At 41.9% G+C, this 17,279-nt stretch overlaps 1 protein-coding gene across 1 annotated transcript in view; it reads left to right on the top strand.

The window, feature by feature from the left end:
* Positions 1–17,279, top strand: part of TTN (titin) — a 238,111-nt gene that overhangs the window by 192,747 nt on the left and 28,085 nt on the right. Inside the window, exon 220 of the mRNA XM_040603460.1 lies at positions 92–17,197. Coding sequence (XP_040459394.1) covers positions 92–17,197 — 17,106 coding nt within the window. The remainder of the gene's footprint in view (positions 1–91; positions 17,198–17,279) is intronic.

Below are 17,279 nucleotides of genomic sequence, written 5' to 3'. Positions count from 1 at the left end.
GGGGTGGCTGGGAGGCCAGGGAGCACATTCAGACAGCATAAGAGTGACTTCCTCTGTAATGTATTGTTTTTATTTTTTCCTCACTTTTCAGATCCACCAGGTCCACCTGCAAATCCGAGAGTGACTGATACTACAAAGAAAAGTGCATCTTTAGCCTGGGGCAAGCCTCACTATGACGGTGGTCTTGACATTATTGGCTATATAGTAGAGCATCAAAAGGAAGGAGAAGAAGAATGGGTAAAAGACACAACAGGGACTGCTTTAAGAATCACTCAGTTTGTTGTTGCTCATCTGCAGACAGGAGCCAAATACAATTTCAGAATATCTGCCATGAATGCTGCAGGTGTCGGTGAACCAGCAGTGATTCCAAGTGTGGAAATCAAAGACAGAGAAGAGATTCCTGACTTTGAATTAGATGCTGAGCTAAGAAGAACACTTGTTGTTAGAGCTGGATTAACTATTCGGATTTTTGTGCCAATTAAAGGACGTCCAACTCCAGAAGTTACATGGACAAAAGATGATGTTTCTCTCAAAGGACGTGCCAGTATTGAAAACACAGACTCTTTCACACTCTTGATTGTCACAGAGTGCACCAGATATGATGCAGGAAAATATGTGATGACTCTTGAGAATGCTGCTGGTAAGAAGACTGGGTTTGTAAATGTAAAAGTCTTGGATACACCAGGTCCACCAATAAACCTTAAGCCTCGAGAAATAACCAAAGACAGCATCACACTCCAGTGGGATATGCCTCTGATAGATGGCGGCTCACGTATAACAAACTATATTGTTGAGAAACGTGAATCAACTCGGAAAGCATATTCTACAGTCACAACCAACTGCCAGAAGTGTTCCTTCAGGATTCCTAATTTGACTGAGGGCTGTGAATATTATTTCAGAGTGCTGGCCGAAAATGAGTATGGTATTGGTGAACCAGCTGAAACTGCAGAACCAGTAAGAGCTTCTGAGGCACCATCCCCACCTGAGAGCCTTAATATTATGGATGTAACACGGAACTCAGTTAGCCTGGCTTGGCCAAAACCAGAACATGACGGTGGCAGCAAGATCACTGGGTATGTAATTGAAGCACAGAGAAAAGGAACCAACCAGTGGGCACACATCACTACTGTAAAAACGCTGGACTGTGTTGTAAAGAATCTAACTGAAAATGAAGAGTATACTTTCCAGGTAATGGCAGTGAACAGTGCTGGAAGGAGTGCCCCCAGAGAGAGCAGGCCAGTTATTATCAAGGAGCAAACGATGCTACCAGAGTTTGACCTCCGTGGTATCTACCAGAAAACAGTCATTGCCAAAGCTGGTGACAATATCAAGATTGAAATCCCTGTGCTTGGTCGTCCAAGGCCTACTGTGACATGGAAGAAAGAAGACCAGATACTTAAGCAAACACAAAGGGTGAATTATGAAAATACTGCAACTGCAACCATACTAAGCATTAATGAATGTAAACGAAGTGATAGCGGTCAATATCCGTTGTCAGCTAAAAATATTGTTGGAGAAGTTAGTGAAGTAATCACAGTGCAGGTTCATGACATACCTGGACCTCCTACTGGACCAATCAAATTTGATGAAATTTCATCTGACTTTGTAACGTTCTCATGGGAGCCTCCTTTGAATGATGGTGGTGTACCAATAAGTAACTATGTTGTAGAAATGCGTCAAACTGACAGTACCACATGGACTGAATTGGCAACCACAGTGATACGTACTACATTTAAAGCCATTCATCTGACTACTGGAGTTGAGTATCAGTTCCGTGTTAAAGCTCAAAACAGATATGGAATTGGTCCAGCCATTACTTCAGAGTCTGTAGTTGCCAACTACCCATTTAAGGTACCTGGGCCTCCTGGCACTCCTCAGGTGATTGCAGTCACCAAAGAAACCATGACTATTAGCTGGAATGAGCCAGTAACTGATGGTGGAAGCCCGATTCTGGGTTATCATGTTGAAAGAAAAGAACGAAATAGCATTCTTTGGCAGACTGTAAGTAAAATGCTGGTATCAGGCAATATCTTTAAATCAACTGGACTTACCGATGGCATTGCATATGAATTCCGTGTTATAGCAGAAAATCTGGCTGGGAAGAGTAAGCCAAGCAAGCCATCTGAGCCTGTGTTTGCCCTAGACCCAATAGATCCACCTGGTAAGCCGATACCTCTAAACATTACAAGACATGCTGTTACACTGAAGTGGACTAAACCAGAATATAATGGAGGTTTTAAGATAACTGGCTACACTGTTGAAAAAAGAGACCTTCCTAATGGCCGTTGGCTGAAGGCTAATTTCAGCAATATACTAGAGACTGAGTTCACTGTAAGTGGTTTGACAGAAGATGCTGCCTATGAATTCCGTGTGATTGCTAGGAATGCTGGTGGGGCTGTTAGTCAGCCTTCTGAGCCATCAGATGCAATAACTTGTAGAGATGACATTGAAGCACCAAAGATAAGAGTGGATGCTAAATACAAAGACACTTTAGTGCTGAAAGCAGGTGAAGTTTTCAGACTCGAGGCTGATGTTTCAGGTCGCCCTCCACCAACTATGGCATGGACAAAAGGAGAAAAAGAACTTGAAGACACAGCAAAATTAGAAATAAAAATAGCAGATTTCTCTACTGTTCTTGTCAATAAAGATTCTTCAAGAAGAGATGGCGGTGCCTATACACTTACTGCAACAAATCCTGGTGGCTTTGCTAAGCATATCTTCAATGTTAAAGTTCTTGATAGACCTGGTCCCCCAGAAGGACCTTTGGCTGTGTCTGAAGTCACTGCAGAAAAATGTGTGCTGTCATGGCTACCTCCAATGGATGACGGAGGTGCAAAAATTGACCATTATGTGGTTGAAAAACGTGAAACCAGTAGATTGGCATGGACAGCTGTAGCCACGGAAGTTCCATTGACTAAACTGAAGGTTACTAAGCTGTTGAAGGGCAATGAGTATGTGTTCCGTGTTATGGCCGTTAACAAATACGGAGTTGGTGAGCCACTGGAATCAGAGCCCGTTCTTGCAGTAAATCCATATGTCCCACCTGATCCACCCAAAACACCTGAAGTTACAGCAATTACAAAAGATTCTATGGTTGTTTGTTGGGGCCATCCTGATTCTGATGGTGGGAGCCCAATAACTAACTATATTGTGGAACGTCGAGACAGAGCTGGTCTACGGTGGGTGAAATGCAACAAACGGGTTGTTACTGACTTACGTTATAAAGTGTCTGGACTGACAGAAGGCCATGAATATGAATACAGAGTCATGGCTGAAAATGCTGCTGGAGTCAGTGAGCCAAGCCCAACCAGTCCATTCTATAAAGCTTGTGATACTGTATTTAAGCCTGGTCCCCCAGGTAATCCTCGTGTTTTGGATAGCAGCAAGTCCTCAATTACAATAGCATGGAACAAACCGATATATGACGGTGGTTCAGAGATCACAGGTTACATGGTTGAGATTGCGCTACCTGAAGAAGACGAGTGGAAGATTGTAACTCCACCAGCAGGTCTAAAGGCCACTTCTTTTACCATCACTGACCTGAAAGAAAATCAGGAGTATAAAATACGGATATATGCTATGAACGCTGAAGGTCTTGGAGAACCTGCTCTTGTTCCTGGGACTCCAAAAGCTGAAGAAAGAATGCTACCCCCAGAGATTGAACTTGATGCAGAACTACGTAAAGTTGTCACTATTAGAGCCTGCTGTACTCTAAGGCTCTTTGTCCCAATTAAAGGAAGACCAGCACCTGAAGTCAAATGGACAAGAGAACATGGGGAATCTTTGGACAGAGCAAGCATTGAATCAACAAGCTCTTATACTCTACTTATTGTTGAAAATGTAAATAGATTTGATAGTGGCAAATACATACTGACAATAGAAAACAGCTCAGGTAGTAAGTCAGCATTTGTGAATGTCAGAGTTCTGGACACCCCAGGGGCACCTCAAGATTTGAAAATAAAAGAAGTTACAAAATCATCAGTTACACTCACATGGGAGCCTCCTCTCATAGATGGTGGCTCTAAAATAAAAAATTACATTGTGGAAAAGCGTGAATCAACAAGAAAAGCTTATTCAACTGTTAATGCCAATTGCCACAAGACCAGCTGGAAAGTTGATTCACTGCAAGAAGGCTGCAACTACTACTTCAGAGTCTTAGCTGAAAATGAGTATGGAATAGGCCTTCCAGTTGAAACTTCGGAATCCGTAAAAGTATCAGAAAGACCACTTCCACCAGGGAAAATAACTTTGTTGGATGTGACAAGAAATAGTGTATCCTTATCTTGGGAAAAACCTGAACATGATGGTGGTAGCCGAATTCTGGGCTACATTGTAGAAATGCAAAGCAAAGGCAGTGAAAAGTGGTCAACTTGTGCTACAGTAAAAGTTACTGAAGCCACTATCACAGGATTGATACAAGGTGAAGAATATACCTTCCGTGTTTCAGCTCAGAATGAGAAAGGTATCAGTGATCCTCGCCAGCTGGGTATACCAGTTGTTGCAAAAGATCTTGTGATTCCACCAGCTTTCAAACTACTGTTTACCACTTTCAGTGTTCTAGCAGGAGAGGACTTAAAGGTTGATGTTCCTTTTGTTGGTCGACCCAAACCAGCAGTGTTTTGGCATAAAGATAATGTGGCATTGAAGCAGACTACGAGAGTAAATGCAGAAAGTTCAGAAAATAACACAGTGTTAACAATAAAAGAAGCATGTAGAGAAGATGTGGGGACGTATTTGGTTAAACTTACAAACTCTGCAGGTGAAGCAATTCAGACACTAAATATTGTTGTCCTTGACAAACCAGGACCTCCAACTGGACCAGTAAAAGTAGATGAAGTCACAGCAGATAGTATTACTATTTCCTGGGAGCCACCCAAGTATGATGGTGGTAGCTCTATCAATAATTACATTGTAGAAAAAAGAGACACTTCCACCACCACTTGGCAGATTGTGTCAGCTACAGTTGCAAGAACAACTATAAAAGCATGTCGATTGAAGACTGGCTGTGAATATCAGTTCAGAATCGCAGCTGAGAACAGATATGGGAAGAGCAGCTATCTCACTTCAGAGCCAATCATAGCCCAATACCCATTTAAAGTTCCTGGTCCACCTGGAACACCATTTGTAACAGATGTCTCAAAAGACAGCATGGTGGTACAATGGAATGAACCAGTCAATGATGGTGGTAGCAAGATCATTGGGTATCACTTGGAGCGCAAAGAAAGAAACAGCATTCTGTGGGCTAAACTGAATAAAACACCTATTCCAGATACCAAATTTAAGACAACTGGCCTTGAGGAAGGTCTTGAATATGAGTTCAGAGTTTACGCAGAAAACATAGTGGGCATTGGAAAGGCAAGTAGAGCATCTGAATGCTATACTGCACATGACCCGTGTGACCCTCCAGGTCGTCCAGAACCTATAATAGTCACAAGAAGCTCAGTAACACTTCAGTGGAAGAAACCGGTATATGATGGTGGAAGTAAGATCACAGGCTATGTTGTTGAAAAGAAGGAGCTACCTGATGGTCGTTGGATGAAAGCAAGCTTTACAAATGTCATTGATACCCAATTTGAAGTAACTGGTTTAGTTGAAAACCAGAGGTATGAATTCCGTGTTATAGCACGAAATGCTGCAGGTGTTTTCAGTGAACCATCTGAGAGCTCAGGGGCAATTACAGCAAGAGATGAAGTAGAACCACCTCATATAAGTATGGATCCAAAATACAAAGACACTATTGTAGTGCATGCTGGTGAGTCATTCAAGCTTGACGCTGATGTTCATGGCAAACCAATACCTTCCATTCAGTGGTTAAAAGGCGATCATGAGCTGACAAACACTGCTCGTATGGAAATAAAAAGTACTGATTTTGCAACAAGCCTCAGTGTGAAGGAAGCCATTAGAGTTGACAGTGGTCAGTATGTACTACTGGCAAAGAATGTTGCAGGTGAAAAGAAAGTCCCTGTCAATGTCAAAGTTCTTGATAGACCTGGACCACCGGAAGGACCTGTTGAGATCACAGGTGTTACTGCTGAAAAATGCATGCTGTCATGGAAACCTCCGCTACAAGATGGTGGTAGCGATATTTCACACTATGTTGTAGAAAAAAGGGAAACCAGTCGCTTGGTGTGGACAGTCGTGGATTCAAATGTGCAAACTCTAAATTGCAAAGTTACAAAGCTTTTAGAAGGAAATGAATATGTTTTCCGCATCATGGCAGTAAATAAATACGGCGTTGGTGAACCTCTTGAGTCTGAACCAGTACTTGCAAAGAACCCATTCGTAGTGCCTCTTCCACCGAAGGCACCAGAAGTCACAGCCATTACCAAAGATTCTATGATAGTTGTATGGGAAAGGCCAGCCTCAGATGGTGGTAGTGAAATTCTAGGCTACGTCCTTGAAAAACGAGATAAGGAAGGTATTCGCTGGACAAGATGTAACAAACGCCTGATAAGTGAACTGCGATACAGAGTGACTGGGCTTATAGAAAATCATGATTATGAGTACAGAGTTTCAGCTGAAAATGCTGCTGGTCTTAGTGAACCAAGCCCACCTTCCACTTACTACAAAGCATGTGATCCTATTTACAAGCCAGGTCCACCCAATAATCCTAAAGTTGTGGATGTTACAAGATCTTCAGTCTTCCTTTCATGGGGTAAACCTATCTATGATGGTGGCTCCGAAATTCAGGGATACATTGTGGAAAAATGTGATGTAAGTGACGGTGAATGGGCAATTTGTACCCCTCCAACTGGAATTAAGAATACTCACATGGAAGTAGAAAAATTAGTGGAAAAACATGAATACAAATTCCGCATATGTGCAGTTAATAAAGCAGGAGTTGGAGAGCATGCAGATGTTCCTGGTTCTGTTATTGTGGAAGAAAAGATGGAGGCACCAGACCTTGACCTCGACATGGAATTAAGGAAGATTGTAAATGTGAGGGCCGGAGGTTCTTTAAGACTGTTTGTTCCCATTCGAGGTCGTCCAACACCTGAAGTAAAATGGGCTAAAATGGATGGTGAGATCAGAGAGGCAGCTATTATTGATACCACTAGCAGCTTCACTTCCCTTGTTCTAGACAATGTTAACAGATTTGATACTGGAAAGTATACTCTGACTTTAGAAAACAGCAGTGGAACGAAGTCTGCCTTTGTCAGTGTAAGAGTACTGGATACCCCAAGTGCACCTGTTAATTTAAAAATCAGAGAGATCACTAAAGACTCTGTTTCACTTTCATGGGAACCTCCTCTTTTGGATGGTGGAGCAAAAATAAAGAATTACATTATTGAAAAGCGTGAAGCAACAAGAAAGGCATATGCAGCTGTTGTAACAAACTGCCACAAGACTTCTTGGAAAGTAGATCAGCTTCAGGAGGGATGCTATTACTTCTTTAGAATCTCTGCTGAGAATGAATATGGAATTGGCCTCCCCGCAGAAACCAGTGACCCAATTAAAGTTGCTGAAGTTCCACAGCCTCCTGGGAAAATAACAGTGAATGATGTCACAAGAAACAGTGTGTCACTAAGCTGGGAAAAACCTGAACATGATGGTGGCAGCAAAATCATACAATACATTGTTGAAATGCAAGCAAAGGGTAGTGAGAAGTGGTCAGAGTGTGCTCGTGTAAAAACACTTGAAGCAGTTATTAGTAACCTAACTCAAGGGGAAGAATATCTTTTTAGAGTAATGGCTGTAAATGAAAAGGGTAAGAGTGATCCTAGAACACTTGCAGTTCCAATAGTTGCCAAAGACCTGGTGATTGAACCTGATGTAAGACCTGCTTTTCACAGTTATAGTATCCAAGTAGGACACGATCTGAAAGTAGAAGTACCAATTTCAGGTCGACCTAAACCAACTGTTACCTGGGTAAAAGACGGCCAGCCACTAAGGCAGACGACAAGAGTCAATATTAGTGATTTGACTGATCTTACTGTATTGAATATTAAAGAAACTAGCAAAGAGGACAGCGGCACTTACGAAATCACTGTGGCTAATGTTGTTGGGCAAAAGTCTGCCTCTGTTGAAATAATAACTCTAGACAAACCTGATCCGCCAGTAGGACCTGTGAAGTTTGACGAAATAAGTGCAGAAAGTATTACCCTATCGTGGAATCCCCCAGCATACACAGGTGGCTGCCAAATCACCAACTATGTTGTTCACAAGAGAGATACAACAACCACTGTATGGGAAACAGTTTCAGCTACTGTTGCAAGAACTACACTGAAGGTGACTAAACTGAAAACTGGATCAGAATACCAGTTCAGAATATTTGCTGAGAACAGGTACGGGCAGAGCTTTGCATTGGAATCTCCACCAGTTGTAGCACAGTATCCCTACAAGGAACCGGGACCTCCTGGCACACCATTTGTGACAACGGTTACAAAGGACTCCATGGTTGTACAGTGGCATGAACCAATAAATGATGGTGGCAGTAGAGTGTTGGGCTACCATCTTGAGAGAAAGGAGAAAAACAGCATTTTATGGGCTAAAGTGAACAAGACTATTATTCAGGACACAAGTTTTAAGACAACTAACCTTGAAGAAGGAATTGAATATGAGTTTCGAGTTTCTGCAGAAAATATTGTTGGTGTAGGCAAAACAAGTAAAGTTTCTGAGTGCTATGTAGCTCGTGACCCATGTGATCCTCCAGGTCGCCCAGAAGCTATAATAATAAAAAGAAGCTCTATTACTCTACAGTGGACCAAACCAGAATATGATGGTGGAAGTAAGATTACTGGTTATATTGTAGAGAAACGTGACTTACCAGATGGTCGTTGGATGAAAGCTAGCTTCACAAATATCATTGAAACACAGTTCACCGTAGCAGGGCTTACTGAAGACCAACGATACGAATTTAGAGTAATTGCAAAGAATGCCGCAGGTGCAATAAGCAAACCTTCTGACAGTACAGGACCAATAACAGCAAGGGATGAAGTTGAACTTCCACGAATTTCAATGGATCCAAAGTACAAAGACACAATTGTTGTAAATGCTGGTGAAACATTCAGACTTGAGGCTGATGTTCACGGAAAGCCACTACCAACCATTAAGTGGTACAAGGGAGATAAAGAGCTTGAGGAAACTGCTAGATATGAAATAAAGAACACAGATTTCAGTGCATTAATAATTGTAAAAGACGCCATTAGAGTTGATGGTGGACAGTACATTTTAGAAGCCTCTAATGTTGCAGGAACAAAGACAGTACCAGTAAACGTAAAAGTTCTGGACAGGCCAGGACCACCAGAGGGCCCAGTCCAAGTGACAGGAGTTACAGCTGAAAAATGTTCATTGGCATGGGCTCCTCCTCTTCATGATGGTGGCAGTGATATTTCTCATTATATTGTAGAGAAGAGAGAAACTAGTCGCCTAGCATGGACTGTTGTTGCTCCAGAAGTTTTACCTACAATGCTGAAAGTAACAAAACTCTTGGAAGGAAATGAATATGTGTTCCGTATTATGGCAGTTAACAAATATGGCGTTGGTGAGCCATTAGAATCTGTGCCAGTAATGATGAAAAATCCATTTGTGGTTCCTGGACCACCAAAGGCGTTGGAAATTACCAACATCACAAAGGATTCAATGACTGTCTGCTGGAGCCGGCCAGATAGTGATGGAGGTAGTGAAATCATAGGTTACATTGTAGAAAAGAGAGACCGAGCGGGCATTAGATGGATAAAATGCAATAAACGCCGAATTACAGATTTGCGATTAAGAGTTACAGGATTAACAGAGGATCATGAGTATGAATTCAGAGTTTCTGCTGAAAATGCTGCTGGAGTGGGTGAACCAAGCCAAGTTTCTCTTTACTTCAAAGCTTGTGACCCCATGTTCAAGCCTGGCCCACCTACTAATGCCCATGTTGTGGATACTACCAGAAGTTCAGTTACACTTGGTTGGAGTAAACCAATTTATGATGGTGGTTGTGAAATCCAGGGATACCTTGTAGAAATCTGTAAAGCAGATGAAGATGAATGGTCACTTGTTACTCCACAGACAGGTGTACGTGCCACTCGATTTGAAATCAAAAAGCTTACTGAACATCAAGAATATAAACTACGAGTGTGTGCCCTCAACAAGATTGGTGTAGGAGAGGCTGCATCAGTTCCTGGTACTATTAAACCAGAAGACAAACTTGAAGCTCCAGAACTTGATATTGATTCAGAGCTAAGGAAAGGGATAGTGGTTAGAGCTGGTGGGTCTGCTAGGATTCACATACCATTCAGGGGAAGACCCACACCTGACATCACATGGTCTCGAGAAGAAGGTGAATTCACAGAAAAAGTTCAGATTGATAAAGGCATAAACTACACGCAACTTTCAATTGACAACTGTGATAGATATGATGCTGGAAAGTACATTCTTAAGTTGGAGAACAGCAGTGGTTCTAAATCTGCATTTGTTACCGTAAAAGTCTTGGACACACCAGGACCACCACAAAACTTAGTGGTAAAGGATATAAAGAAGGATTCTGCTGTATTATCTTGGGAACCACCGATTATCGATGGTGGTGCAAAAGTAAAGAACTATGTAATAGACAAGCGTGAGTCAACTAGGAAGGCATTTGCAAATGTAAGTGCTAAGTGTGGAAAGACAAGTTTTAAAGTTGAAAATCTGACAGAAGGAGCAACTTATTACTTCAGAGTTATGGCTGAAAATGAATTTGGAATTGGTGTTCCAGCTGAAACCACGGATGCTGTCAAAGCCTCAGAGCCACCTCTGCCTCCTGGGAAAGTAACACTCACTGATGTGACTCAGAGAAGTGCATCACTTACATGGGAAAAACCTGAACATGATGGAGGAAGCAGAATTTTGGGATATATTGTTGAAATGCAACCTAAAGGAATGGAAAAATGGAGTGTTGTTAGTGAGACCAAAACATGCAATGCAGTAGTGTCTGGTTTGAGTCCAGGACAGGAATACCAATTTCATGTAATTGCCTACAATGAAAAAGGCAAAAGCGATCCCAGAGCACTTGGAATTCCTGTGATAGCTAAAGACTTGACAATTGAGCCAAGTTTCAAACTGATGTTTAATACATACAGTGTACAGGCTGGAGAAGACCTGAAGGTAGAAGTACCATTTATAGGTAGACCCAAACCTACTATTACTTGGACAAAAGATGACCAGCCACTGAAGCAGACAACCAGATTACATATTCAGGATACAACAGCATCAACCACCTTACATATTAAAGAAAGCAACAAGGAAGACTTTGGTAAATATACAGTAACTGCAACAAACACAGCTGGTACAGCAACAGAGCACCTGAGCATAATTGTACTGGAAAAGCCTGGCCCACCACGAGGACCTGTCCGCTTTGACGAAGTTAGCGCAGACTTTGTTGTTTTATCATGGGATCCACCTGATTATACTGGTGGCTGTCAGATAAGCAACTATATAGTAGAAAAGCGTGACACAAGCACTACCACATGGAGCATTGTGTCAGCAACTGTTGCAAGAACCACTATCAAAGCAACAAAGCTTAAAACAGGTTCTGAGTACCAGTTCAGGATTTCTGCTGAAAATAGGTATGGGAAGAGCTCTCCTTTGGATTCTAAACCAGTTGTTGTGCAATACCCCTACAAGGTGCCTGGGCCACCTGGAACCCCATTTGTAACAGCAGCTTCCAAGGACCATATGATTGTACAATGGCATGAACCAGTTAATGATGGAGGAAGCAAAATTCTTGGCTACCATCTTGAATGTAAAGATAAGAACAGCATTCTTTGGATAAAACAGAACAAGTCACTCATTACAGACACCAAATATAAAACAGATGGCCTTGAAGAAGGTCTTGAATATGAGTTCAGGGTTTCTGCTGAAAACATTGTTGGCATTGGCAAAGTCAGCAAAGTATCAGAATTATACGTTGCCCGAGATCCTTGTGACCCACCTGGCCGCCCAGAGGCCATTGTTGTTACAAGAAATAATATCACGCTGAAGTGGAAAAAGCCAGAGTATGATGGTGGAAGCAAAATAACTGGATATATTGTAGAAAAGAAAGAACTACCAGATGGTCGCTGGATGAAAGCCAGCTTTACAAATGTGTTGGAAACAGAATTTACAGTAAGTGGTCTTGTTGAAGACCAACGATATGAATTTAGAGTAATTGCAAGAAATGCAGCAGGTTGCTTGAGTGAACCATCTGAAAGTACAGGGGCCATTACTGCCAGAGATGAAATTGAAGCACCAGGGGCTTCACTGGATCCCAAATACAAAGATGTCATTGTTGTTCATGCTGGAGAAACCTTCGTTCTTGAAGCCGATATTCGCGGCAAACCTATTCCTGACATTACATGGTCAAAAGATGGTAAAGACCTTGAAGAAGCAACTGCAAGAATGGAAATTAAATCTACAATTCAGAAAACAATTCTTACTGTCAAAGACTGTATAAGAGTAGATGGAGGTCACTATACTCTTAACCTCAAAAATGTTGGAGGCACAAAATCTATACCAATCACTGTAAAAGTGCTTGACAGGCCAGGACCTCCAGAAGGACCTTTGAAGGTTACAGGTGTCACTGCAGAAAAATGTTACTTGGCATGGGCTCCACCTTTACATGACGGTGGTTCTAGTATCTCACATTATATCATTGAGAAAAGAGAGACAAGCAGGCTTTCATGGACACAAGTAGCAACAGATGTGCAAGCTCTTAACCACAAAGTAACCAGACTCCTTGCTGGCAATGAGTACATTTTCCGTGTAATGGCAGTGAACAAATATGGAACTGGAGAACCCTTGGAATCTGAGCCAGTTGTGGCTCGTAATCCATACAAACCCCCTGGTCCTCCTTCAACACCTGAAGTTTCAGCAATCACAAAAGATTCTATGGTGGTAACATGGGGTCGCCCAGAAGACAATGGGGGAGCTGAAATTGAAGGTTACATACTTGAAAAACGAGACAAAGATGGTATCCGGTGGACCAAATGCAATAAGAAAAGGCTGACAGACTTGCGACTCAGAGTAACAGGCCTTACCGATGGGCATTTCTACGAATTTAGAGTTTCTGCTGAAAATGCTGCAGGAGTAGGGGAACCCAGTGAGCCATCCATTTTCTATCGGGCTTGTGATGTACTATATCCACCGGGTCCACCAAGCAATCCAAAGGTTACAGACACTTCCAGGTCATCAGTTTCCCTTGCCTGGAGTAAGCCCATTTATGATGGTGGTGCTCCAGTTAAGGGATATGTAGTAGAAGTAAAAGAAGCTGCTGCTGATGAATGGACTACTTGCACCCCACCAACAGGCTTACAAGCAAAACAGTTCACTGTAACAAAACTTAAAGAGAACCAGGAGTATAACTTCCGCATCTGTGCCATCAACTCAGAAGGAGTAGGAGAACCTGCTACTATACCAGGTGCAGTCATAGCAGCAGACAAGGTTGAGCCTCCTGAAATTGAACTTGATGCAGATCTCAGAAAAGTAGTCACTGTACGTGCTAGTGCTACATTGCGCCTGTTTGTCACCATCAAAGGAAGACCAGAACCTGAAGTTAAATGGGAGAAAGCAGAAGGAACTATTAGTGAGCGAGCTCAGATTGAAGTCACCAGTTCCTATACGATGCTGGTCATTGACAATGTGAATAGATTTGACAGTGGTAGATACAATCTTACTTTAGAGAACAACAGTGGCAAAAAATCAGCTTTTGTTAACGTCAGGGTGCTTGATACACCTAGTGCACCTATAAACCTGACAATCAGAGAAGTGAAGAAAGATTTTGTAACATTAGCCTGGGAACCACCACTTATTGATGGTGGAGCTAAAATTACCAACTATGTAGTTGAAAAGCGAGAATCCACAAGAAAGGCATATGCCACAGTTACAAACAACTGTACTAAGAATTCCTTCAAAATTACTCAACTACAAGAAGGATGTAGTTACTACTTCCGTGTTCTAGCTGTAAATGAATATGGGGCTGGCTTAGCAGCAGAAACACCTGACCCAATCAAAGTTTCTGAACCACCTTCTCCACCTGCAAAGGTCATTCTTGTTGATGTGACTCGCAACTCTGCTTCAATTAAATGGGAAAAGCCAGAAAGCGATGGTGGCAGTAAAATTACTGGTTATGTTGTAGAAATGCAAACTAAAGGAAGTACAAAATGGAGTGCATGTACACAGGTGAAAACATTAGAAGCAACAATAACAGGCTTAAGTATGGGAGAAGAGTACAGTTTCAGAGTGATTGCTGTTAATGAAAAAGGAAAAAGTGATCCAAGAGAACTTGGTGTCCCAGTCATCGCAAAAGATATTGAAATCCAGCCATCTGCTGAACTCCTTTTCAACACATTCACTGTGAAAGCTGGAGATGATCTTAAGATTGATGTGCCAATCAGAGGGCGACCTCTTCCAACCGTTACCTGGAAGAAGGACGGGAATCCCTTAAAAGAGACAACCAGGGTAAATGTTCAGATGTCAAAGACTTCAACTTCATTGTCCATCAAGGAAGCTTCAAATGAAGATTTAGGACATTACGAATTACATCTTTCAAATACTGCTGGATCAACAACAGCTTCTTTAACTGTAGTTGTCCTTGACAGACCAGGACCACCAACAGATGTGCATATTGATGAAGTTAGTGCTGATAGCGTAACGCTGTCTTGGAAACCTCCAACATATGATGGTGGGTGCCATATTAGCAATTACATTGTGGAGAAACGAGAAACTACCACAACAACATGGGATGTAGTATCTGCAGCAGTTGCAAGAACTTCAATTAAAGTATCTCGACTCACCACTGGCTCTGAATATCAGTTCCGTATTTGTGCAGAAAACCGCTATGGGAAAAGCACTTACACTAATTCTCCTTCTGTTGTGGCAGAGTATCCATTTAAGCCTCCAGGACCACCTGGAACTCCTCATGTGACACATGCAACTAAAGCTTTCATGATTGTAACGTGGCAGGTACCAGTTAATGATGGAGGAAGCAGAGTATTAGGATATCACTTGGAGCGTAAAGAAAGAAGCAGCATTCTTTGGACAAAAGTCAACAAGAGCCTCATACCTGATACGCAAATGAAAGTTACAGGTCTTGATGAAGGACTGTTGTATGAATATCGTGTGTATGCTGAAAACATTGCTGGAATAGGCAAATGCAGTAAATCATGTGAACCTGTAGCTGCAAGGGATCCATGTGATCCTCCTGGTCAACCAGAAGTCACTAATATTACAAGAACATGTGTCTCACTGAAATGGACTAAACCAGAATATGATGGTGGAGCTAAAGTAACAGGATATATTATTGAACGCAGAGATATACCAGATGGTCGTTGGCTAAAGTGTAATTTTACTAATGTGCAAGAAACATACTTTGATGTAGGTGGACTTACAGAAGACCAGCGATATGAATTCCGTGTGATTGCAAAGAACGCTGCCGGACTCTTCAGTCAGCCGTCTGAATCAACTGGACCTGTGACTGTAAAAGATGATGTCGAGGCTCCAAGAATTATGATGGATGCAAAATTCAGGGATGTTGTGGTTGTGAAAGCTGGAGAAGTGTTTAAAGTCAATGCTGATATTGCAGGACGGCCAATCCCAGTGATTTCATGGACAAAGGATGGCAAGGAGCTTGAAGGAAAAGCCAGAGTTGAAATATCCTCAACAGATCACACTACTGCAATAACCGTTAAGGACTGTATCCGAGGTGATTCAGGACAGTATGTACTAACATTACAAAATGTTGCAGGAACAAGATCTTTGGCAATTAATTGCAAAGTGCTTGATAGACCTGGCCCACCTGCAGGCCCATTAGAAATAAATGGCCTTACTGCTGAAAAGTGCCATTTATCATGGGGACCCCCTCAAGAAAATGGCGGTGCAGATATTGATTATTATATTGTAGAAAAACGTGAGACCAGCAGAATTGCATGGACACTTTGTGAAGGAGAGCTTAGAACAACATCCTGTAAAGTGACAAAACTACTGAAGGGTAATGAGTATATTTTCAGAGTGATGGGAGTTAACAAGTACGGCGTTGGTGAGCCTCTAGAAAGCATTGCTGTCAAAGCCCTAGACCCATTTACAGTTCCAAGTCCACCTACATCTTTAGAGATCACCAATGTGAGCAAAGATTCAATAACTCTGTGCTGGGCAAGGCCTGATTCTGATGGAGGCAGTGAGATCTCTGGCTATGTAATTGAAAGGCGTGAGAAAACTAGCCTAAGATGGATCCGTGTAAACAAAAAGCCAGTTTATGATTTAAGAGTGAAATCATCTGGTCTCCGTGAAGGATGTGAATATGAATTCCGGGTTTATGCAGAAAATGCTGCTGGTCTCAGTCTTCCAAGTGAAACCACCCCATTGATTCGGGCAGAAGATCCAGTCTTTTTGCCATCTCCCCCATCTAAACCTAAGATTATGGATGCTACAAGGACAAGTATCACAATTGGATGGACAAAGCCACTGTTTGATGGAGGTTCTCCAGTAACAGGATACACAGTTGAGTACAAGAAAACTGATGAAACTGACTGGACAACTGCTATTCAGAACTTAAGAGGCACAGAATACATCGTAACTGGATTAGTATCAGGCTCTGAGTACATCTTTAGAGTGAAATCCATTAACAAAATGGGTGTCAGTGAACCGAGTGATGTCTCAGAACCTCAGGTGGCAAAAGAAAGAGAAGAAGAACCTGCCTTTGATATTGACAGTGAAATGCGGAAGACTTTAATTGTAAAGGCTGGTGGTTCATTCACAATGACTGTTCCTTTCAGAGGCAAACCAGTCCCAAATGTAACATGGAACAAACCAGACACTGATCTCCGTACACGAGCAAGCATTGATACTTCAGATAATTGCACATCTCTTACTATTGAAAAAGCAACAAGAAACGATTCTGGAAAATACACGTTAACATTGCAAAACATCCTGAACACTGCTACCTTGACTTTAATTGTCAAAGTTCTTGATACTCCTGGCCCACCATCTAATATTGCAGCAAAAGACGTAACCAAAGAATCCGCTGTGTTATCTTGGGATGTTCCTGAAAATGATGGTGGAGCACCTGTAAAGAACTATGTTATTGAAAAACGAGAAGCTAGCAAAAAAGCGTGGGTCACTGTGACAAACAGTTGTCATCGCCTGTCCTACAAAGTGACTGGCCTGCAAGAAGGTGCCATTTACTACTTCCGGGTTTCTGGAGAAAATGAATATGGTGTTGGAGTGCCTTCTGAGACCAAGGAGGGAACAAAAATAACAGGTGTGTTTTACTAATAAAAATATTTTTAATATTTAAAACAATACGTGTTTTAAAACTTTTACATCAAAATAATATAAAGTGT

Source organism: Falco naumanni, chromosome 8 (genome assembly GCF_017639655.2).
Source record: "Falco naumanni isolate bFalNau1 chromosome 8, bFalNau1.pat, whole genome shotgun sequence".
In the NCBI taxonomy this organism is placed as follows: domain Eukaryota; kingdom Metazoa; phylum Chordata; class Aves; order Falconiformes; family Falconidae; genus Falco; species Falco naumanni.
This window is presented reverse-complemented; position numbering and strand designations above follow the sequence as displayed.